The 24188-nt window shown below is 40.8% G+C and overlaps 1 protein-coding gene across 7 annotated transcripts in view; it reads left to right on the top strand.

Annotated features, from left to right (window-relative positions):
* mrtfab (myocardin related transcription factor Ab) overlaps positions 1 to 24188 on the top strand; it is a 43959-nt gene that overhangs the window by 621 nt on the left and 19150 nt on the right. For 3 of the 7 annotated variants that reach the window (XM_029438476.1, XM_029438475.1, XM_029438470.1), the window contains exons 2-4: positions 642 to 1287; positions 3420 to 3595; positions 17091 to 17156. In XM_029438476.1, the coding sequence (XP_029294336.1) occupies positions 3457 to 3595; positions 17091 to 17156 (205 nt within the window). In that variant the 5' untranslated portion in view covers positions 642 to 1287; positions 3420 to 3456. Of the gene's footprint in view, positions 1 to 641; positions 1288 to 3419; positions 3596 to 10998; positions 11531 to 17090; positions 17157 to 21818; positions 21917 to 24188 lie in introns of those variants that run through there. The other 4 variants (XM_029438472.1, XM_029438471.1, XM_029438474.1 and 1 more) reach the window with 3 other exon arrangements.

Here is a 24188-nt window from a genome sequence, read left to right as displayed (position 1 = left end):
TCGAATACTTTGTTTATTATCATTGATAGTTATAGTCAACAAAAATCTAATCTCAATGAACTCTCAAAGTTGTTTTTTGGTAATCCCAAACTCTGGCTGCAGTTTTGAGTTAAACTAATCTGTTTTTCTTGTTTTAGGCTACATGTCCACCTACTTTTAGCAACCGGTCTTTTAAATAGACCAAAATAACACTAAGCATACATTGTTGTCTGTAGTAACAACTCAACTATATAACTACTACAACATACAACCATACAGACAGAGATAACTTTTATTTTGAAATGTTTTTATTGACTTGTTACCTGTTTTTGAACTGGCCAAGCAGCTAGTGAATGTTCACATTTTACAAGCCACTCAATTCTTTTGGGGGGCGATTGAGAGTGTCCAACTCACCTGAGCTTCCTGTTTTGGGAGTTTAAGAGGAAACAAAAGCACTCAGAGGAAACCCACACAGACATGAGGAGGAAATAACACCTCAGTGCTAACCCCTGAGCCACCATGACGCCCTGCAGCCTGTTACAGCCACTGAGAGCGAGGTAGTGCTGAGCTACCCAGGTGTAAGGGTCTCAGTGGGATGTGGACTCCTTTTTCCTCCTTAAACTAAGAAAGTGGCATATTCTGAGTTTGTTCTTCTTCTCCAGGACCTTCTCCTCAGAGAGGAGGAGTTGGAGGGTTTCAGCCTGGAGACCCTCCAAGCTCAAAGTTGGTTAAGGTCTGTACCTCAAGTTTTACCTCCCTCCTCTAACCGCTGTTCCATCCCCTGACGGACGGGTCTCCTGCTCTGCCCACAGCTTACTGATAAGCTCCTTTCAGCATGAGACTTCGTCTCCGTCTCCAGTTGTTGCCGATGCCCGACTCTCTCCTCCTAAATCTGGATCTTGTTTTTTTGTTTTGTTGCCACAGGGAGTTTTTCTCATTTGTCTCTATCTCCAGCCTGGAGGATAAGTCCGTATAACCCTTTCCTTCTGACAGGCTGCTGTTCTGCTCTTTGGAGTTGAGCTTTCAGCAACTCTACTTAGAACCTCACTCTCTTTCTTCTGCTTCCTGGCCCACTCGTCAGGGTCTCGGGCTGATGGATTTTTTTCTCAAAGCCACATTATTGACATGGGATCGCCATTGTCAACAGACATATGAGATGTTATGTACCTGCATTGTACACTGAACCATGTGTAAACATAGATTAAATAACATCCATTGTATTTATCCCTCTCACTTTGTTTTTAGTGTAAGTGGATCCAGCGAGATGGAGACCCCCCAGATGCTTGTTTAACAGAAAATAAAGACCAGGTATGTATCAGCAGATTTCTGATCGTCAATCTTATCGTCTCCTTTATAAATCTGACACAGGTTGCTGTTTCAACAGTAATTATGAATGTTATGGCCTAAACTGTGATGGATACTCCACTCGAGAGTAATGTGCAGCTGCAGTAACCTTGAGAGCTTTGTGAGTATCTGCTTTGCTACTGACAAAGCTGCAGAGAGTCAGTTCACTTAATGTCAGCTGTTTGAATCGCCTGCACTCAATACATTGTTTTCATTCCACCGCAAACACGCCAGGATATTCTGGAGCTAAATTAAGCCGTGTCGCCTGCCTCGTCTTCCCGTGTAGTGTCTCAAACAATAGATTTATTTTATAGCACGATTAGTCTCTGCCAGTGAGGTCATCTGCTATTTCTATGTTTGGCCACCTTTTATATTACTATGAGTAAGGACTTGAAATGAGTCACAGGCCTGCTTTTGGTGGGACTAAAATAACAGATGCACTGTTTTAACGATACTGTCTCTTTTAAAGTGGTTTTTCATTAAGACCATAAGCTACATTTTGAAGCAGTGTTGTAGGAGGATAATAATTCCCCGGGGTAATGAGCTGAGGCAGCCTTAACTGCAGGTCGGTTTGGAAAAGTAACTGTAACACAAGCATGACTCGATGCTGCTGCTTGATCTGCTATTGATAGTCATCATTTTAACCGACATCATTTGTCATCTGAAAGTGAGTTTGTGTGGGAACGAGAAATGAGAAAAGCAATCAGTATTTCTTTTACTAAAACACAATGAACATCGTAACATTTTCCCCATAAACGAGCGAGCAAAGGTTGATGATGTTTGAGCAAGAACTCACCTTCTTTGTGTTTTAAATTAATGACATGTTGAGTTTTTCATGCAACATAGCGATCGTGCAAAAATATCTGTTAACGATATACCAGCAGATGTTTTTTTGTTTATTTAGATAAACAATTAACATAAACAAAACAAACCGATATGGGTCCTTTTTATATTTTGTGAGCAAGATATGTCCTGAGCAGGATGTGATACAGTTGAAAAGTCAGTGTTCTCACGTAAACAGATTTAGCGAATAAAGGATGACGTACATGAAGCATGTGGCTTCAACTTCCACTGAAGTTTCTGCTGCACAGATTTAAACAGTCTTCTCATCGCTCCACACGGATGTGATGTGACCTTCTTCACATGCATGAATCAAACAGAAATATTAGATGTTTTCTACATTGTAATTCACAGTTTGAGGTTCGATTGGAGCTCTTTTAATCACGTCATCTTCTCTCGTCTTCTGCAATGAAACAATGGTTTTGCCGCCACCTACTGCTTATCTCACCGAACCAAACTCCTAATAAACTCTTAACAGTAGTGGATGGAAACAAGGATTCATTCGCATTGCTTTTTGCGGATTTTCCATAAATGTGGTTAAAATATGCCATCCAGCTCTACCGAGGTCTAACTCCACCTCTTAATTATAACGCCAAAGTTTCTAAATATTACAAATAAACTGGGTTGGCATACAAATATTGGATATCTTGGGGAGGGATTTAGTCTGATATTTAATTATATTATAATTATATTTAATACTGTCTAAACTTTGTTGAGAGTAAATTAGAGCTGTGTTCCAATACAAACTGTTTAGAAGTGGAAAAGTGATATTGGTTCATTGAGTGTAAAAAAAAGTCGACTCAACAAAATCATAGTTAAAGTTGTGTGTGTGTGTGTGTGTGTGTGTGTGTGTGTGTGTGTATTTCTTTGGTCATCGGGCATTATGTAATGTGTTGCCACGGAGAGCGTTGTTTTCTTTTTCACACCGCAGCTCATTGGCCGACAGATCCAGCAACTCTCCTCATTTATGTTGAGTTGCCATAACAACGCAGTGGCCGACGCATTGTCAACACTGGGTGTCCGTTACCTCTGTTATGTCTTCACTGTAAACTACAGGCTCGTATAACTAGAAATGAGTCATTTAGACAGAGAGAGAGTTGCAGAGGAAGACAGAAGGTGGTGTACGTGACGGGTGCAGATGGAGGCACAAGGCGGATACTGAGGGAGCAAAATGCTTCATGCTCTGAGGCGACACTGAAGCAGTGTTTGGAGGTGTTCGTGGTTCATGAAAACTTATGTGTTTCTTCACTTCCTAGGTCTGTCTACGAGCCTCACTCTGAATCCCTAGTAACCATGGAGACCAAGTTTGGAGCGAGACTCATTGCAGGCGCCTTCATCCCCAGCCCTCAGAGTGACTCCGTGACCAATGAGCTGCAAGAGCTGTCCCTGCAGCCCGCCCCCAACCTGCTGCCAGTCAGAGAGAGGAAGGACGGTCAGTGGCAGTTTCTTACTCTCAAAATGAAAACGCTTGCACTTATGCAAAAGTTTGGTGTCCATCAAGCGGCTGTAAGAGTCCTAATTAAATGATGTTTGAACATGATTGGGGGCTATTTTCCTTGTTTTTATTGAACTGTTTAACGATGCAAAGAAGCAAAACGTTCCCCAAGGCAGAGAGGGTGTTTGTGTGCCACGGTTTCTTCCAGCATCTGTAGAGCAGCTAGCTGCTGCTGGAGTTTACATTTCACACATACTAGGTCTCCCATCCCCATTACCTCATTATAAACAGCAACGTCTGCACACACTCTCAGGGGTGAGCTTTCACACACACACACACACACACACACACACACACACACACACACACACACACACACACACACACACACACACACACACACACACACACACACACACACACACACATGCACACACACACACAGACTCTCAACCTCGGGAAAATTAATGTATACACAGAGAAGAGCACTTCTTGAAATGACAGTTAAAGAACAAAGTTGACCTTAAACTTGACGCAAACACTGAGGCTTGTGCGTCTGTGAGCATAAATAAAACACTTATTAGAGGAGGTTTTCAATAGTTCAACTCATAAGATGATACTTGTTGATGATACTCTGCTTCAGCTGTGTGTCTAAGGCAGGCTGGGGAGAATTATTATATATTCTTTTTAACTTTGTTCAGATGTAAGGACCATTTGCACCTGGTATTAAAGGTACCCTCTGGAGTGTTTGCCACTTGTAACGCTATGGAGAAATGTTTTTTAATGCGTGTTCGTGTTTTGTAATGTGCACAAAGATACACATATATGTGTCAGTCATTAAAAAAAATATTTTTAAAGCTATGGCTACTACTTGTTGCTTTTACTGGCAGGAAGAGATGGAGTTAGGAGACTTTTCTATTTGGAGGATTTTTTCCTCTGATCGCATCCTGATCACATTGCATTCTGAGTGCAAACACACATTTTTCCTTATACATATATATATATATATATATATATATATATGCAACCGGCAAATGCTGATAAATTCTCTAAATTACTATCATAACGTTATACTGCAAAAGATGTACAACTAACTAGTGCAAAGATATATTGACATTTAGACGGACTACATTATGTCCAACAACAACAATCTACTCAAAAGGGGGGGGGGGGGGGGTTCTGTATTCTAATATTTATGTAGTATCTTGCATCGATGGATGCCCAGCCTACAGGGCAGACCATCAATTTACATGTACAAAGCTGTGAGACCAAATATAGGCCTAAAAATAAGAGGAATACTTGCCGGTGCAGAAAAATAGACACTGGCTAGTTGCATATTGGAACGGCAACTGTAATATGTTCAGTATTTGTTCATTTGCACATGAATGTTGTCACTCAACATATATTTTGGCGTCCTGAAGTATTAGCTATGGTTGCTGTAGCACAGCTGAAATGTAGACCTCTCTGTCTTGTTGTGGGGGCTTAGATTTGATATTGCAGTAATTGCAAAGAATACTGGGTATTGTATGTGCAGCATATAGAACGTGAGTTCTGGCAAGTTCTGACAAGTTCTGACATGTGTCCATGTCCTTCACATGGAGATTATCTAAACTACTGTCATAAACTCTGTGTGGTCAAGTTTGACTTATTTATTTTAATTCAGAACAAGTAACCCCAAATTAGGTAAGACTCTCTGTGATATTTATAGCATTATTTATTTTTGCTTTCTTTTCCATTCAGCAGAAGTTTTAATGCATGAGCATTTGACCAATTAAAGTAAACTCCGGAGCAGAAATAAATATTGAAGTTACGCAGAGAGATCCGGATAAATCATAGTAAAAAGATAAAGGACACGGTGCTTTAAGTGTAAACCATTTTCCGCTGAATGGATAAAGTTTTATCCACAGAAAAACATTCCTCTTTCTCTCCTTTTCTTTTCCTCAGAGGGACACAGCACAGGATGCTTCTGTTTTGTGTTTGAATATATCTGCTACAGTAAGCAAACAGCTGACACAGTAATCTGAAACCTGGGCAAAGGACTGTTGTGCCAGTTAGACAGGAATGCACGTTATTTTAAAATATGTCCCCACCTTCTGGACAATACAAATACTACAACCAGCATTATGTTTTTGTAAGAGAAACTCATGTGAATCCATGGTCCATGAACAGAATACCGTCTGATTGACTCAAGTATAATTTTAGTCCCCTTTAAATCCCATGAATTATCCCTGAATAACCCCTCTGTGTGTGTGTGTGTGTGTGTGTGTGTGTGTGTGTGTGTGTGTGTGTGTGTGTGTGTGTGTGTGTGTGTGAGGTGTGTGCAACTCTAGCCCCAGTGTGCGCAGATAAAGAGGTTCTGGATTTAGCGATGAGGGCAGCTGGTCCTGCTATTTAAACCAGTTGGAGAAAGTACAGAGGTTAAGAGCAAAGAGAGATGTAATATCAGAGGAGGGTTGGGTGGGTGTGTGTGTGTGGGGGGGGGAGGGGGGGGGGGGATAGGGAAACTGTGGCTGCAGGAGTATTCAGGAGGAACAAAGTAGAATATAGTTTAAGGAGGCCAGGTGTGCAGGTGTGCAGGCATGAGCATGCGGTATGAGACAATGGGTCCATGAGCACTGACAAAAAAACCCACCTCTCCTACATCGAAGTAAAACACTCGCTGTTGTTGTTGTTGTTGTTGTTGTTGTTGTTGTTGTTGTTTTGCGTCTCTTTGATGTCGGTACGTGTGTGTTCATATTTGTTTGTTAGGATAAAACCCCTTGAGATGTACCCCTTGTACCTTTTCGTTTTCAAGATGGTCCCAACATATATCACAATTATTACATAACAACTATTCCAGAGACATTTCGCAGTGGACGGCAGGGGGGTCCCTGACACTTTGGGCCCCTGAGCCAGTGCCTAGTTAGCCTGTTCAGTATTGGACCCATGTGTGCGTACTTGCAGAGAGACTAAGTGGACGGTTACAAATGTGCACATGAACAATTAAATGCTGAAAAAACAATGGAAAACAACTCTGTAAACTTTGGATTTTTTAGACGCATAAGAATTACGCTTCAGCCCCCCCAAAACATGTAATGCATCTTTCAGAGCTGTCAAAACAGTGTGGTCCCATTATTTTTAATAGCTTGCAGAATAAGCACCTCACTTATTTTTTTTGTTTTCACAGATTTTTTGTTTGACTGACATGCGGATCAATTGTTAATAACTACATTTTCATTTTGAGGGAAGTTATTCCTTCGTGGCCTGCTTGGAAAACGAAAGACAGACTCCTATAAAGTGTAGAGTGGGCTGGACTCATTGAGTCAGCAAGTAAAACATGTTACGCATTTGATTCTGTGTGGAACCTGAACATAGTGAATGCTACGTTCCCCAAGGCTATAAAAAATGTGCCTTTTATGTGGAAATCAATAATCCGATTACTGCAGATTTACATTACTGGAACATGCATGCGACACCAGCAGGGGGAGGAGGAGTTATGGTGGGAGTTAACTTGACACTTGTTTACAGCTTTGTCTTGCTTTAGGAGGAGCATAGGTGATGAAACTGAAGACGAGACTGATATGTGGCATTAAATAACATTTATAGCCATAAATAAAATAGGCCGAGGCTAATTTTAATTCTTTATCCATTTAAAAAGTTATAGGTGACAGGTTATAATCGATGACGCAGCTTTTCCGGACCCATATTTCTATGAAAACCTTTATGAATTATTTTCTCAACAACAACCAAACATAAGTTCCAGGGCCTTGATACAACACACAAACTGTATCAAACATTAAGGATTATCTTAATGTCTTAACTAACTTCCCCTCTGTGTACTGTAGCCTCAGAGCCGTGCTTTAATTTCCTTTATGGCAGAGCAGGGGGCCGTTCGGACTCTCTACAGTATTGAGTCAGGTGTTTAATGAACACACACACTGACACATGCGCGTACAGCAGCTACTTTTGGCTCGACTTTTGACCTCTCGTCTCATCATTTCCTCTCAGTGACACAACAACAAATCCTTTTAATAGATCCATGCACGACACATAGACATCATTTGTGTTGTTTTTGTGTTGTTTTCATAGGACCTGGTTTGTACTGGTCGTTGACAGTGTGGGCTTTGTAGACATCTTAATCAGAATATTTTATTAGCCATGCTAGCGACATGGTTTCTAGGGGTAGCAACGGTCCCCCACTTTAGTCCTGACAAAAACATCCCTAAAACTATGGGATGGATTGCTTCAGACATTTGTGTTCTTTGAGAACTTTGTGATCTCCTGACTTAAATTGTAATTTGTTTATTTAGCAGTTTGGTTTTCTTTATAGTGACCAGTACAGTGTTGTTTAAAGGTAAAGTGTGTAACACAGACCCATGATATATATTATGTTAAGCTGTGTACATTATATCATTTTTAAGATACGCTTTTTTTAGATCTTGGTCTTTTTCAACAATATATTTGAACCAAATGTGTTTTTACATGTTATAGTCACCGTGCATGTTTGTGTTGGAGAGGAGGAGACCTCTGCGGTTAATTTGGTGTCTGGATCTTGATTATCAGAGAACCAAGCGGAGCAAACTTCAGTGGCGTCTTGGCTGCAGCCCCTCCATCATGTTGACCGAACTGCGTCAAAGAAAGAAAGATCTTTAACATGAAACTACTTTATGTAAGGTTTGTACCGGTTTTACTCGCCGTGTCTGGTTGTTTTCGAGAGGAGGAGACCTCTGCGGATAATTCGGCTCCCGGTAAAAACACGATGAACAATGAAGGAAATCTAACCGGGACAAGCTGACCGCAATGACAAACTCCCATGATCCCACGCTGCTTCACGACGCCACCTCACTCCGTCTTTTGTTATTGTTCCGATTGAGAGACCTAGTGGCAGAAAATGACATATTGTGCGTTCAACCAATGCTGCTGCTTTTGTACTTTGTATTTATTTATTCATTGTCTATGATGATAACACCGATACTTGTAACAGGACAAAGTTTGCATACCGAAGTTTGCAGAAATTGTCGAAGTGTTAAAAAAGATTTCTGCTCACTATCATAATTGTTCTCCACTGGACCTCAGCAACCCTACGTCTCCAAACCGCTACTTTGAGCTCTTTTTCTGTTTATTAAAAAACAGATTAATATGTTCCTCCACTGACGGAGCGGGATGGAGCTCTGTGTGTGGGAGAGACGGATAGAGAGTTGGAGATTAACAGTCCACTTGGAGCCCCGAGCAATTTGTTGGCTTTCATCTCAGCATTTCTGACTGATATCAGCACACACGCTATAGAGACTGAGTCAGATACAAACGAAGATGTGCGGACACATCTTTAGATACGCCTAATGTTACATAAATTATACTGTTTTATTAGTCCGAGTTGAACACATTGTCACAGATACATGTAGAAACACATGCACACAAACACACTCCCAACAAAGCGGGATTATCCCTGCCAGCGTTTTTGTCGGGGCCTTATCTGAAGTAATGGCGGATCAGAGCCCTCCTCCGTTTTCCCCTCTCGTCAGACTAAGGAGTTCTTTGCCTGGGGACACCACATCTTGAATATTAACACGCTCTGATACAAAAAATGCATATTTAATGCGTGCACACAAATACACAGACTGCTATTTTATGTGCATCAGATCACTTCACGGTCCCTTTTTTTCCCGCACACATCGCTTTGTTTTTGAAGCTACTGCCGCCGCTACCTAATTTGTTTCATCAACATAATGTGAACATGACAAGCAGCATCGGTTCATTGTAATGCCAAGCGACAGATGAGAAGGGAGCGTTTAGTTTTTTCCACCTTGAAAGGGCCCTCTCTCACCTTTTAATGTCATGTCATATTATCTGATGTCACCTGGGACAGAGCCTTAATAATGGAGATGAATGAAACTGTCAGCGGACTGGAGCAGGTGTTTTATACTGACAAGCAGGCAGGGAACGAGAGGCTGAAAGAGAGAGATAGAGGCATGCAGGCAGCTATACACTTTATTGACCCGCTGAAAGAGAGCAGATCTGCTGGTAGTTACACTATGGATGCAGATTCGTTGTTTAAAAACCACAATCGCTTAATGTCGACGCCAATGCAGGAGTGACTTGCAGTCTTCTAAGATTGTTTCTAATAGATTTCATGTCTCCATATGTGTGTCCTAAATTGAAAATAATTATAAAAAAAGGTATAAAGGAGTACTTTATACTTGGGGGCTTGGTTCCTTGATTGACATTTTGTACGTTTTCTTGTTTTCTGTCTTTCATCGAGTGACACAATTTAAAAATGTATTTTAAGAAAGATATAGGTGACAGGGATGGGAGGTTTCAGAATTTAAGATAAAGCAATGAGTTAATGAGCGTGCATAAATGAGCCAAATTTAATGGAAGACTTGTGAGAAAGCGAAAGCTGCTGTCATCCTATTTTCTTTGACGTTTCTTTGACTGTATTAAGAGTATAACTGTTATGTAAAGTGGGCTTTAAATCAGTCGTTGTACTTCCACCATCTGTGATTTGAAGACCTATTGTGTCACTGCTGATTGTTGCCGCAGTAATCTGCATTTCAGATGGTCTGGCAATCTTTGGTGCTGCCAATGTGCTTACCTGTGCTAAACTCTACGAGACTGTTCCTGAGAGTGCTGCAGGAATGACTAAAACCTGCAAATGAGCTTCATTGCACTTTGTTTCCTTGTTTTGCCCTTTTAGTTCCCTCGTTTCCAAGTCAATGGGGTTTTTTGAATGGGTTTTTGGTTAGATGCCTAAAAATGAGGTCTGTGGTTAACTCGAGCTTAAGGGATGTTCTTGTTCTATAAGATTCTATGTCAGGAAATACCCCACTTGTGAATTTCAAAGCTTTTACAACGCTAACTTTTTACTTCTGGCGATTGCATTCACCCTTTAAAAAGTGCTGTTTTATTTGTGAAGATTGTCTTGCTGAACCAATAATGCAAAATCCACTAGAAATAATCTTGTCGAGGGAACCGGGGTTATGCTAACGTTCGAGTTGGCCTAGAAAGATATGTCATCCCAGGTGAGAAAGATTAGATGACAGAAAAGATGCGTTGATGAGTGGAAGCAGGTGTTGCTGTGTGTGTGTGTGTGTGTGTGTGTGTGTGTGTGTGTGTAATGATTTTAGGCCTGAGGGCATGACTGCAGAGAGGTGCTCACACAGGTGCATATCATCGACACCGCCCTGAGCTCAGATCAGAAGTGCTAAGTGAGAGGAATTTGGTGAGAAGGAAATGGGCACCGCACAGAACGTGTGTGTATTTGTATATGAGTGTGTGTGTGTGTGTGCGCGTGTGTGCTCGCGTGCGCCTGTTTGTGTCTGTCAGTGGCTGAATGACGTACAGCAGTGAGTACAGCAACAGCTGGGACAGACTGCTTGATCACAGATTCACAGACATTTGACACACACACGAGCACACACACGTTACTTAGTCAGTCCTGTAGCTGCACCAAACACAGCAGAAGCTCTTCTAAAGCCGTGCAGCAGCTCTGATACAGTACCTTCGTATTTATAAACATTCATTTCATTCAAGAAGTTTTGATGAGGAGGAGAAATCTCTTTTAATTGTCTTTGATTTCAGAAACTTTGCACAACTCTTCTTTTGATATGTGTCTTTGCTTTGAAGAATATTCTTCACATTCACCTTCAGAGCAACTGTTTCCAGCAACTTCGTCAAAGAGGATTACGTTATTTTGTTTTGTGCTTGTACAGACTTCTGACAGCTGCATAAATCCAACTCTTGGACTCAGCTGTAGCCCACTTCCTGCTTCTTGTTTTTTCTTTGTGCCCGGGTCTCATTCGGAGTAATTTCCGAGTTTGATCGACATGCTGGAACACCTGCCTTGTGTCCGCATTGACCCTGCCCCTCTCAGGCCTCCGCCAATCACCAGGAACATGGATGAGAGAGCGCTACGGTTTGAGTTAGAGCGCCAGGCCTGTCAGAGTCTCAGACAAGGTGGGATACCTGTTGTGTGTCTTGCTTTGTAAGAAATAGTTAAACTTGCAAAATGTGCAATGTTTTTAAAGTGTTTGTAGCTGCTACTGCAGGTTGGAATGTTTTGAATTCAGTAGTTCTTTAAGAGAACAAACGCAGTAATTCAACTAAATGTCCACTTAACAATATTTGCATGTTATTGTCAATTCATTAATTAAATTTAACAGTATGTTACAAAAACTGCTTCGACTGTTTTAAAGGCACAGTATGTAGAATTTGGCAGATTCTAGCGATGTTTTTGCAGATTGCAAACAACCGAATACCCCTCCGCTCACCCCTCCCTTTTAAGACCGTGGTAACTAGCCGCCGAGTGCCAAACTGGTAACGTTGTGGTAACGCTGTGGTAACGCTGTGGTAACGCTGTGGTATCTTTGGACCTTCGCCTTGCTTAGAGACCATCATTACTCTAACACTACTTTAGGAGCAATGATTATCAGGCGGCGGCTGACGGTATCGCAGTTTTACAAGCGCTTCAGAGAACTACGGTGATCTACAGGTAGCGTAAAAACGTGAAATGCTCTCTCTAGAGTGTTTGGTTTGTCTGCTCTGGACGACTGTAGCGACATGGCGCTGTAACATGGCAGACTCCGTGGAAGAGGACCCGCTTTCTATGTAGATATGAAGGACTCATTCTAAGCAAATGAAAACACAACTACACTAATGAAAACATAGTTTTGAATATTATATTTCATGTCTGCTAATAGATATCCCTAAGTACTACTAACTGGTACGTTTAAAGGCCTTCCTCAGAGTGTCTTCCAGGTTTATTTTCTGGGATCAGGTGTTAAGTGGATCAAATACTCTACAAGTAGCTGGGTTACAGTTGGGGCTCACCCAGCCTGCGCGCAGCACACTTTGCCTTGACACATGAACTCAGCCACTTGTTGACTGTAAAGGCATAGGCCTCGGACCAAAGCAGCTGGAGTTTGGACCGATTTAGGGAAGGACAAACTCGGCGAACTCCAAGAGACTTCCAGACAAGTCTAAAGTGTAACGACATGAATTGAGCCAATCCCATAAAAATAAGATTTAAAGGTCCTTTTTATCATTTGTTTTTCTAGGCATTATACTTAAAACCCCAATATTTTTTGTGGACTGTGGCCAGGCATTTTTACATAGAGACACATGGGTCGCATTACAATTGGGGGGTATAACGAGATAGACAGAATTAACCAAGGTAAATAACGAAGGTAAGCTGAGACTTATTAATATTATTACAAGTGATCACAGTCTGAACGGTCTCTTCTCCCGTCTGTTGGCATTTTACAGTAATGTTCCTTTCAATTCTGCTGGCTGTCCAGAGGGATTAAGTTCTACGTGATTACAACATGGACACAAATAGAAAACTGAAGAAGAGGGAGAGAGAGGAGGACCACAGGTTAGAGATAAAAACAGACGGTACAAAGGAACAGGAAGTGTGATACTCTAGTATGAAAAAGAGTTGACAGAAACACCGTCCAACAAAGTATATTTTAAGTATATTGTTGGTATGTGTGATAAAGGTATATTTCTACATGCTTTTCTGAGGGTATACTTGTAATGTTAAGTACAGTGTAATCTAAGTACACACATGAGATGTTTATGGAACATTTAAGCACATCTTTATCACATTAAGTACAACTTGAGAGGTTTCAATTGAACACAGCTTCAGTTTACTTCCTGAACAGATAAAAGGGGTGTTTGTGTTCTCTCATTGGTGTTTGCTGATTATTGTTCCCTCTTCCAAAATTAAAAGATTGTGAAAAAAAAAAAAGCAAAACAAAAAGGAAATAAGAAAAGCGACTACAGTTTGGCCCCAGATCATTTGGAGAATCCCTGTTTCGAGTTGCTTTGAAATCTCACAAATGACAATTACTAATTACTAATTAATACATGACTAATTTGACCCACCTTCTGCTCTAGTAATTGTTATTGTGAGTAAAGATATCACGATACTAGAAATTTAGTAGTGGATACCAATAGCAGGGAAATTACGAGATTCTTAATACCCAATTTGATACCACGGTAAAAACAACTAAACAAGATAACAATAGATCCCTTGTATATACAGTTTGCACACTCGATTTTATCAGGAAGTTAAACATATCCATCAAACCTTATTCAAGTTCCTCGTCAAAAACTACATTTTAAAACATAAGATTTGAACACATCATGATAACTTTATAATTGACCTTCTAATACTCATTTTTACTGAATAGAGCTTGAATGCATCATAATTGAACTCGACGGAATCTCGCTTCGTTAATTTTAGCAATTAGCTCCGTTATTTAGCCAAGCAGGACTATACTTCCCACCGACTGCTAACAGTTCATGTTAACGAGCTCACCCGCTGATTTTAACAGAGATTTCTTGTTCACAAAGTAGCAATTTTAGGGAAAGAATAGGATGTCTCAAGCCCCCCGGTACCTGCGGTGCTGTAGAAAAACGAGTTGTTTACTTTTCATACAAGCAATCCGAGAATCCTCTTAAATGTAGCTTGTATGCTGTAGACTTGCGGTCATGTACGATTATTAGAACTGCTCTTGTTTGCATTAAACTGTTGTTGAGTGAAGGTACACTTGCTGTTATGTTATGTGGCATTTAAGCAATGAGAACACTTTCCCAGAATAGATTCTGTATCAGCACATTGCATCACTTGCCTGTCATCTCTTGGCACAAATCATCTGCCTCGAAAACAAGCGTTTTTGTGTGTGTGTGTGTGTGTGTGTGTGTGTGTGTGTGTGTGTGTGTGTGTGTGTGTGTGCATGGGCAATTTTCGTGTTTGTGTGTGTATATTCACACCATGCAGCCCGTAAGCCGAGGTATTAAAATGTGTGTGTTTATTTCTGCACGTTTAATATGCACTCCCGTGTATGCTCGCAAATGCTTTGCATGCCTGTAATGGGTATCTGTGTTAGTGTATGTTTTGTTAGTCCCGCCGTGTTTGCCTGCAGGACCCAGTTTATTTTTTTCTTCCCGCTGCCAAGGGGAGAAACTGCCCCTTCCGGCGTCAACCCCGTCCTCATCACAGAAATCAAAAGAAGATGAATGCTTTTTGTTTTTTATCTCCGGCTTCTGTAGGACACACAAAGGGACTGTTTGCAGATTCTTCCAGCAAAAGGCCACAGCAACAGAGCCTGCTTTCATTATTACCAACCAGTGTTGAAGCCCCCGAAACACACAGATCCTTTCTGCTGTGTAGAAAAATATTCATTATAAGAACAAGAGTGGCGAATTTAGAGCGTATGTAGATAACTGAAAAAAGAGGGGCAGATGCATGAGAAAGATTAGCGCTCCTCCCACAATTGTTCAATTTTAAGTGTTTTTTTGTGTAGAGATAGAAAGAGGACCAGGGATGTGGACCAGAGGATAAAAGAAGTAGATGAAAGGTTCAAGAGAATGAGTTTGGGATACAGTTTCAGGCACGTTCTGGGCAACGAAATAGTGCCAGTCCGCACAAAGCATTCATATTAATATAAACTTAATATAATCCTAACTCTCTGACTCACTGCGCGATCAGTTTGCTTTGATCGCTTGAAGTGACAATGCCACAGGATCATAACCCTGCGCTTCCCCTCAGCTCTGCAGAGCTTTAAGTTGTCTTTCAGCTCATTGTTTTGGTTTTCCAACTTTACTGTTTTGGTGCGCTGTAAGTGTTTGTATTACTGTTTTAGGACGCAGCAGGGAGCTGTTTTCAGCAACAAGCTCTGAAAAGCTCATTGTATGCTTCAGTTCCAGCACCAGACCGCTGACACATCGGGGTTCTCGACGTTATGACGCCCACTTCTGAGCTTTCACTGGCGCAGGGGTGTCTCCCACTGTTTTGTTTAGAAACCAATCTATTTAGTGTCACTGCATCCGAGGGAACCTTAGCTAGCTAACTTGAAATTGTGCAATTTAATTTGACGTTTTTTTATTTCTGTGAATTCTTGATCACATTTATCAATTTATCATAACTAGCCTTGTATGTTACCAAAATCTCATCACATCAAAGCACTGCTTAAACATAATCTATTAGTGGCACTATATATGTGTTGTCTTATAAAAGTGTAGTTTTAAAACAACTTATTATTTATTCATTAATAATATAGTGCAGCTTTAGCTACATTTATTTAAAACACACAGTATATGCTCTGAGTTGTACTTGTATCAAGTTCTCGTGCTCGTTTAAACGATTCCAACAGTTTTGTGAATTATTTGCTTTATGTACTGAGGAACTTTTCTGGCCTGCGACGCTCCTTATAGATACAATCCCTGTACAAATCATGCAAAGTATTAGTTTGTTGGTTCTTATGAACTTATAACATGTCTGCTGCCGATCAAATGACCCGATGTGTGGTCTCAGTCCGTGGTGTAGGAACGCTGTGCTGAGGAAAGTTGAGCTACAGTTTGAATGTCATTGGGGTGATTGGCTTCAGCCCAGAAGGGGCAGCAGTAAATTTCAACTTTATGGATTTGTCCTTTCACATCAGCTCTGATCAGACAGAATGTCGCAGCAATGAGGGTTTGTGTTCACACTGCGTGAAGCTTAAAAACATTATGTTCCTTACATCTGAGGAGAGAGAATTTTAAACTGTTCAGGAAATTAGGAAGGGGTTTAACAGAATATTAACAGCATACACTTCACACTGTAGGCAAGGTCATGTGTTCGCAGTGCTATCTTATTACTGGTAGTTGCCACAAGATATAACCCACTTTGCAACTCCTCTGCCACAGCTCTGCCGTGCAAGGGTTTGAGCTAATATCTTAATAGTCAGGGTGTGGTGGGTGAAAGTGTCTTCTACCAAAAATGTAGTTTCATAATCGCGGGTACACAGCAGCTGCCGATCTGCAGGAGATCATTTCCTGACAATTTATCATTTCATTTTGCGAGTTCAGTCCTCAAACCTTTGGCTGATATGTTTTTGTCGCCTGAGAAAATGTGAGGTTGGCTCAGAACATGGTGAGTCAGAACAAGCTTGATGGCTTATCTGAGCGTGTGAGCACGAAGTGATGGCCCCAAAAAATGCAAAAACCATTAAGACATACGTGTGGATCTCTTTCCTTTATCTCTGTTTGTCTCACATTCTTTGCCTTCTGCGGTGATGAGAGGTGAGACATGCAGCGGTAAAGTGTGTGTGCTGCTATTGAATCAAATACTTGTAAAACAGGAAACTGTTGGTGCATCTGTGCGGCGGTTTCTGCACGTGTGTGTGTGTTCATGTTTGTGTGTTTCCCTTGTGTGTGACCTAACCTCTGTACGTCTTCTCACAGAAGACCAGAGAGGACTGGTTTTGATCATCAGCAGCTATCAGGGTATATAAAAACAACTGTCCAGCGCCTTAGATGTCACCATTATTACTTACATTCACACACAGAAAGCCTTCTTATTTAATTATTTTTTTTACTTGCACCAGTTATGATTAATGTCACTACCTTTGTGGCTTTGTGTGGCTGGGAACTGACGTAGACATGATGTACGATCGGTTTGACAACGCTCTTTCTTCATTCAGCGGTGACGTGACTTTTCTTCTTCTTCCTCTTTTTGTCCGTCTCTGTTCAGTTCTGCAGCTGAAGCTACAACAGAGAAGGTCCAGAGAAGAGTTGATCAACCAGGGGATCATGCCGCGTGAGTACATAGCGATGTTTATCCATGTGCTGAATTGTTTCGATTTTTGAGTACATTCAGACAAATGATTATTCGCAATGTTATTGGGATTATTTAACACATTACCGATGCAACTTTTTAAAATCACTTTTTAGTGTGTGTGAATTATTAAACCCCAACCTTTCATTCATGAGTTTGTGTAACTCTATCAGTCACTATCAGTGTGATAATGAAGTGAAAACAGACAGAAGGTAGAACATGCTGTAAAAGCCTGTAAACATAACTCTGATGCAGATATGTGCTTTATGGTTAAAGGGGTATCTTGAATTTTTAAGATCATTTATTGCATTGCAGCCCAACGGTAAACACTGTATGGGAATAATGTTCAGCACATTTCAAATGCTTTTCCAACCTTTCACTACATGAACACTCGGTCGATGACTATTTGTTTGGTTAATCGATTAACAATAGTAAAAACTGCCGGCATTTTCCCACAGCCAAGGGTGACATCTTCAAACAGCTTCTTTAGTTCAACCAACAGTCCTCCGGCCTACAATGACAAATCCTCACGTTTAGGAATCCTAAACATCTGTTGCTGAAAACAAATGATAAACAATTAGGCGATTTTAGTTGCAGATACAATTTCCATTGATGATTTAATCAATTAGAATAATATAGAATATGACTTTAAAGTCCACCGGAGTGGAAATCTGTCTCTGCCTGACCAAGAAAAGGCTGATGAACATGTAACATACACAGTACAACAAGTAATATATAGAACAAATGTAGCAACAAGATGAAAAACAACCCTGAAACATTGAAGTATAGAGGACACAAGTAAACAAATACAGATAAAGTACCTAAAAGCGAAGCTTAAAACGTTAAAAGAGTTGTGGCTCAGGTTTTTTAGTACAACTAATTATAACTAATCATTTCCTGTTATAAGCACATTAGCTAGATACCACTAGATAACGAGGGCAGACTAAATATTAGAAGCACCAGCACCTCTATAAACACTTCCATCAAAAACTAAACATTCACTCTTCCTGAAGGAAGTGTTACTGGGCTGTTGTCTTACGCTGCATTAGTTTTAGTAATACAAACCTAAAAAACAACAACTAGCAACTGAGTCTCCATCCCTTTCATAAAATGAACTTGGCTTCATGCTGAGGTCTTTCATTCAGTCACTGCCTGCGAGTCGTGTCCCTCATTACTTGCTGCTGATGTGATTTGGATTGTGGTTAAGACGGTGCCATCGTCTACCGACAGACAGCAGTTTCAGTCTTCAAAGAAAGGTGAAGCAAGGTCATACTTCAATTGCCATCATGAACATCCGCGTGTTATCTGATTGAGAGATTTCCCCGTACATCATCAAACTCAAAACATGTCTAGATGCTTTGGATTACAGGCTTTTAGTGCTGCTTATATGCGCTGGGCTCCATTTACTAGAACATGCTACTGCAGTCTTAAGTATATTGTCCTTTTTATCAAATAACATGAGAAGAACATCCTGTTCTGATGTTAATAATCATTAGGAACATACATTTCTGTATAAGGGAATAACCTAAATGATCTACAAAATCTAATTTCATTGTATGCTTGGGACAGCGCTTCACTAGTGCAGCTTACTTTCACAAAATTGAAGTTCAGCCTCCGCGTTTGAAACTTGATCATAATCCCACACGTTGTCACACAGGAAGTGTGTTTGCGCTGTGCGTCTTATCTGCTCGTATTTCCTATTTTTATGAATTCACCTTGATGTTGCAGCACAATATATTTTGCTCTACATCACAAATACACACACACTATTTCCCCTTTACTATACAATAACCAGTTCTTATCTTTGTGGACAGACGGTGTTAATAATGAGCCTCAGACCTCATCTGGTGCAGAGATGCTTTAAAAATGTAAAGATGCAAGATGAAATGTACCGCTGTCAACAAGGAGGGGACGAGCGATGCTGTTGTTGAGTTTCTTATTGTCTGTGTAGTGAGCGAAACATGCAGGTTTGAAAGAGAGAGAGACAGTCTAGCTGTGATCCGGCCAAGTGTGACCGGAGGAGTTAGTGTTATCACAGCTCTGGTCTGTCTTCACTAACTTGCTGAGACCGAGGTCAAAATGTTTTGTTCACATGGTCTCATCCAATTAGCCCGCGCCTCTCGACGCTCCTTAACCAGGGGCTTGTTGTGGCTTCAGTAGGTGCTTGTTTTGTCCCCGTGTCAGGTGTTCTGCAGTGTTCAGGGTAATTACTGTATGTACCAACAAGCCCGGCTGTTAGCATTTTGAATACGAACAGAACAGAGATGCTTATGTGGAGACAGGAGGGGAGATACAGCGATCTACGCGCTGTTTTTGCCCGCGGTCTCTTTCTCTCTTTACACTGAGCGGCACTTTATTTTAAGGTAGACCATTCAATAGCAAAATAAAATGACAAAAATCGGCCGAAGAAAACAATCGCCGATGTTCTTGATAGCCGATATATTTCTCAAATCGCGCAACCTTACCACTTGACTTCGTTTACAAATGTTTGAGGTATTAATGTTGTTAATGTCAGTGTATGGACATGGCAGAGCAATTAGCCGCTGACATTAAGGCGACCTTCTTGTGTCACATGACCTTTACCATCCTTGTCCCTGTAGTGTCTCATGGAGACAGAAGCCAGTTGGAAGAGGGACAACACAGTGCAGAACGGCAGTGATCACCACTGGAGCAAACCTCTCTACACCTTCCACCTCTGACTCATCTTGTCCTCCTGTTTATGTCTTCTTTCTCCTCTCGTTCACAGTCCACATGCTTACATCCTGCCATCTTTCAAACGTCCTCATCTTTCAGCTCCTTCTTCAGTCCATTTTATATAATATCAGATTAGACCTCAGATTATTGATAATATTGTCAGCATTTTTATTTATTTAGTCTTAGTTCCATGTTCAATGTCTTTGTTAGTTTTTATCATATTTAGTCATATTATATATATATATATGAATATAATAGTGGACGTAGTCACCGTGACATCACCCATTGGTTTGTGGATCACAATTTTGAAGCCTTGAGTTTTGGCCATCGCCATCTTGGTTTTATGGAGCCAGATATGACCATATTAGGACGAGAGGGTGGAGCTGGAGAAAAGCAGGCCCGACGAGGCAGCACCGTTAGCATAACAAACACTAAGTTGTCAGCTAATACTAGCACTAGCTAGCTAGCTTGGTTAACTGTGATACTAATTGCCGTTGTAGCAGATGAAACATAACTGCTGCATTGAAATAAACAGTCTTATCATATTCGGTCTCCTCCTCTTTGTCAACGGTATGAAGAGAGATTTTGGTAAAATACATTTTTTTTAATTGAAAGTGGAAACTTTAAAAAATAACCTCAAACAATCCCAAAGAACTAGAAACCCCGATCTCAGTGCTATGATGAAGGCAGAGTTAGCACGCAGTAGTATAACAAAGTACCGGTAGGCACGTTTTGTTACTTACTGATCTAGCTTAGTAGAAAGAAGAGCGACCCGCCAATGCCGTCATTATTCTACAGCAATTACATTATGCAATCAACAAGTACTTCATAATGTTAGGATACATCTAAAATGTTATCTATTGCCACTTTAAACTACTCTCTGCCCTCATCCCCTGTCCACCCTTGGTGCTCTATGTCTCTTTATCACTCACTGTCTCTCCATTCTCCCTCTCACTCCAAAAATAATCTTTCAAATACCTGCTTTGTGTAGAGAAAACATATTTTTCTTCTATTAGCCGTGGGACTGTGCTGCGTGGTAGGGTGTGTTCATTTGACTCAGTGCTAAAATAAGCCCACAGTCTGATACCCTGCCGAGCACGCTATTTATACACTTCTCAGATGTGTAAAAATGTTTCTCAGTTCGTGCTCATCTACACGTGGTTATCAGGTTAGCTAAGCTGAACCTTAGTACACTTCACAAATATATGTTAGCAAGACCAAAGAAGAAGAGAGTTCAAAAAAGAAGAAGAAAGGTCCAACGCACTCTTTTGGACTTTTGTGTTCCTACCAAAGAGCACCCTCGTGAACTTCCGATCACTCCGAAACTTTTATTTTTCTCACATCTGAAAAGGCTACATCTGTGGTCTGTGTGTGTCCTGAACGCAAACAACGTGACATGTTTGTTGACGCCAGCAGTGATATTTTAGTAATTTTGCGGCAGTGAAGTAATATAAAGAGGAGCCAGCTGGTTAACACATACGAAAACAACAAAGCATGGTCAGCATCAGACCGGACATAAAAACACAGCCAGCGCCACAGAAAGTAATGCCACTCCATGTTCTCAAAGTTTAAAGACCAGGGAAGCGGGTTAGCTTCGGCAGGGTGGCGAGAAGCCATGATGCAGCCACTCATGCACATAATGGTGTCTTTTCTCTCTGACCTCATCCCACCACTCTCTATTTCCTCCTCTTCATTTGCCCTTCGGTCTGTTGTTCCATTTTTCTTCCAGCTGCCTCTCCTCATTTATCTCCTCTCACCGTCTGCCCTACCCCACATTCTGATTTTCTGATTTTCCGTTGTCTTCCTATCTATTTCCACCCCTTTCACTTTGCGCCCCCTTCTTCCAAAACCTCATTTTGTGCTCATCCATCCATCCATCTATTCCTCCATCCCACCTCTCATTTCCCATGTAGCTGACTGACAAGCAGGTTCACATCTCTTGCGGATGGGTGAGAGGTCTAAGAGGGTTGATGTCCCCAGGGTTTGCGAGAGTGAGTGTGTACCAGCAGTGTGACAATGCTCAGCGACGTGAACTCAGGCTTGAGCAGGTACCAGCAGTCTTGCCCTAGGGTCGCTAATTTAATCTCACCACTGTATGTGTGTGTGTGGGTGTGTGTGGGTGTCTGTATTTGTATTTGTGTGCCGTGCAATCAGAAAGTAATCAATTAGAATAATATAGAATATGACTTTAAAGTCCACCAGAGTGGAAATCTGTCTCTGCCTGACCAAGAAAAGGCATGATGAACATGTAACATATACAGTACAACAAGTAATATATAGAACAAATGTAGCAACAAGATGAAAAACAACCCTGAAACACTTGAAGTATAGAGGACACAAGTAAACAAATACAGATAAAGTACCTAAAACGAAGCTTAAAACGTTAAAAGAGTTGTGGCTCAGGTTTTTTAGTACAACTAATTATAACTAATCATTTCCTGTTATAAGCACATTAGCTAGATACCACTAGATAACGAGGGCAGACTAAATATTAGAAGCACCAGCACCTCTATAAACACTTCCATCAAAAACTAAACATTCACTCTTCCTGAAGGAAGTGTTACTGGGCTGTTGTCTTACGCTGCATTAGTTTTAGTAATACAAACCTAAAAAACAACAACTAGCAACTGAGTCTCCATCCCTTTCATAAAATGAACTTGGCTTCATGCTGAGGTCTTTCATTCAGTCACTGCCTGCGAGTCGTGTCCCTCATTACTTGCTGCTGATGTGATTTGGATTGTGGTTAAGACGGTGCCATCGTCTACCGACAGACAGCAGTTTCAGTCTTCAAAGAAAGGTGAAGCAAGGTCATACTTCAACTGCCATCATGAACATCCGCGTGTTATCTGATTGAGAGATTTCCCCGTACATCATCAAACTCAAAACATGTCTAGATGCTTTGGATTACAGGCTTTTAGTGCTGCTTATATGCGCTGGGCTCCATTTACTAGAACATGCTACTGCAGTCTTAAGTATATTGTCCTTTTTATCAAATAACATGAGAAGAACATCCTGTTCTGATGTGGACACCCTCATTAGTCATTGGTTCATTTCGACCCCATTGTGCTGACGAAGAGCCAAAAACAATGAGAAATATTTCACTGTACTCAGCAGTGGGCACATCCTGCACGTGTAGCACTCTGGGATAGTTAGCTTGCTTTAGTTGTGTGGCACTTTCGACTATCATTCTAGCGGCATGCGTAAATATGCAACAATATGATGAGCAAAAGGGTTGGGGCGTACGTGTTATGACTTTAATTTACATCTCAACCAACAAGAATGGTTTCCACATACGCCAACTTTTGTAATTGTAGCTACATCCATTGTATAGCAGCTTCTCAAGAGCTTTTTGGTACATAATGCTGCAGTGTTTTCCCTTAGTGGATGTGTACTCTGGGCTGGCCTGAGCACAAATCTGAAGACATTTTATCATACTGTATTTAGTCGTTGGGCACATGGGACTACTGATTATTCTTTATATTGTATTATGTTTTTAGGTCCGAAAGACTAAATGATGAGAAAATGGCTGATATGCTAGATATGATTAAAGATATGCACACACATGCAGTGTAAAACAAATAATTAATATAAGTGTGAGTTTTCATTTAATCTAATGTGAAAAATGTCAAAGTTGTACTGTGGCAAACCAGATTTCAAGACTTCAGGCCAATTAGAGCAAGTCTTGTGGCATTTTCCCTTATCGTATGATGGGTTAATATTAAGAAATGCATCTCGGTTAATATTCCACAACTATATGATAATTATCAGACTGAGCCATCGGATGGTAAACTCAGGGAGTTATTTAAAGAAGCGACATGAAAGGGTTTTCCTTTTCTCCCAATTTAAGCGTGTCACAGCTGCGCACAGACGGGGTGGAGTAAGAAGAGTCAATATAATAGGACATTATAATACATAACAATGTATTTTTATTTTTAAATTCCAGCTTTGATGATAGCAGCGTTTTTTTGTCCTATTTGGGATCAGGTGGGCGGGAGCTGCGAGGGAGGGGAGCATGACGATTAGGAGGGAAGGGGTCAGGTTTTTAATGGCTTAGGTTGTTTTATTGTTTTGCGTTTATTTTTGTTTTATTTTTTTCTCGTGCTTTCCCATCACTGCCTACTCACTACAAATATGATTGACTCGTGGTAAGGTTGTATTTTAATGGACTGTGCAGGGCATTGATGAAGTTAGAAAACACTGGAGCTGTCTGGACATTTTAAAGAAGAATGATGTCAGATGGCATTCAAAGCAAGAACAAAAGCGAGGCAACTAAAAACATTTCTCACCACTTTGAGATGTCTAGTTGGAGTGTATGTTGGA

Source organism: Cottoperca gobio, chromosome 8 (assembly GCF_900634415.1).
Source record: "Cottoperca gobio chromosome 8, fCotGob3.1, whole genome shotgun sequence".
In the NCBI taxonomy this organism is placed as follows: domain Eukaryota; kingdom Metazoa; phylum Chordata; class Actinopteri; order Perciformes; family Bovichtidae; genus Cottoperca; species Cottoperca gobio.
The sequence above is the reverse complement of the archived record's forward strand: the minus strand, read 5'-3'. Positions and strand labels throughout refer to the sequence as shown.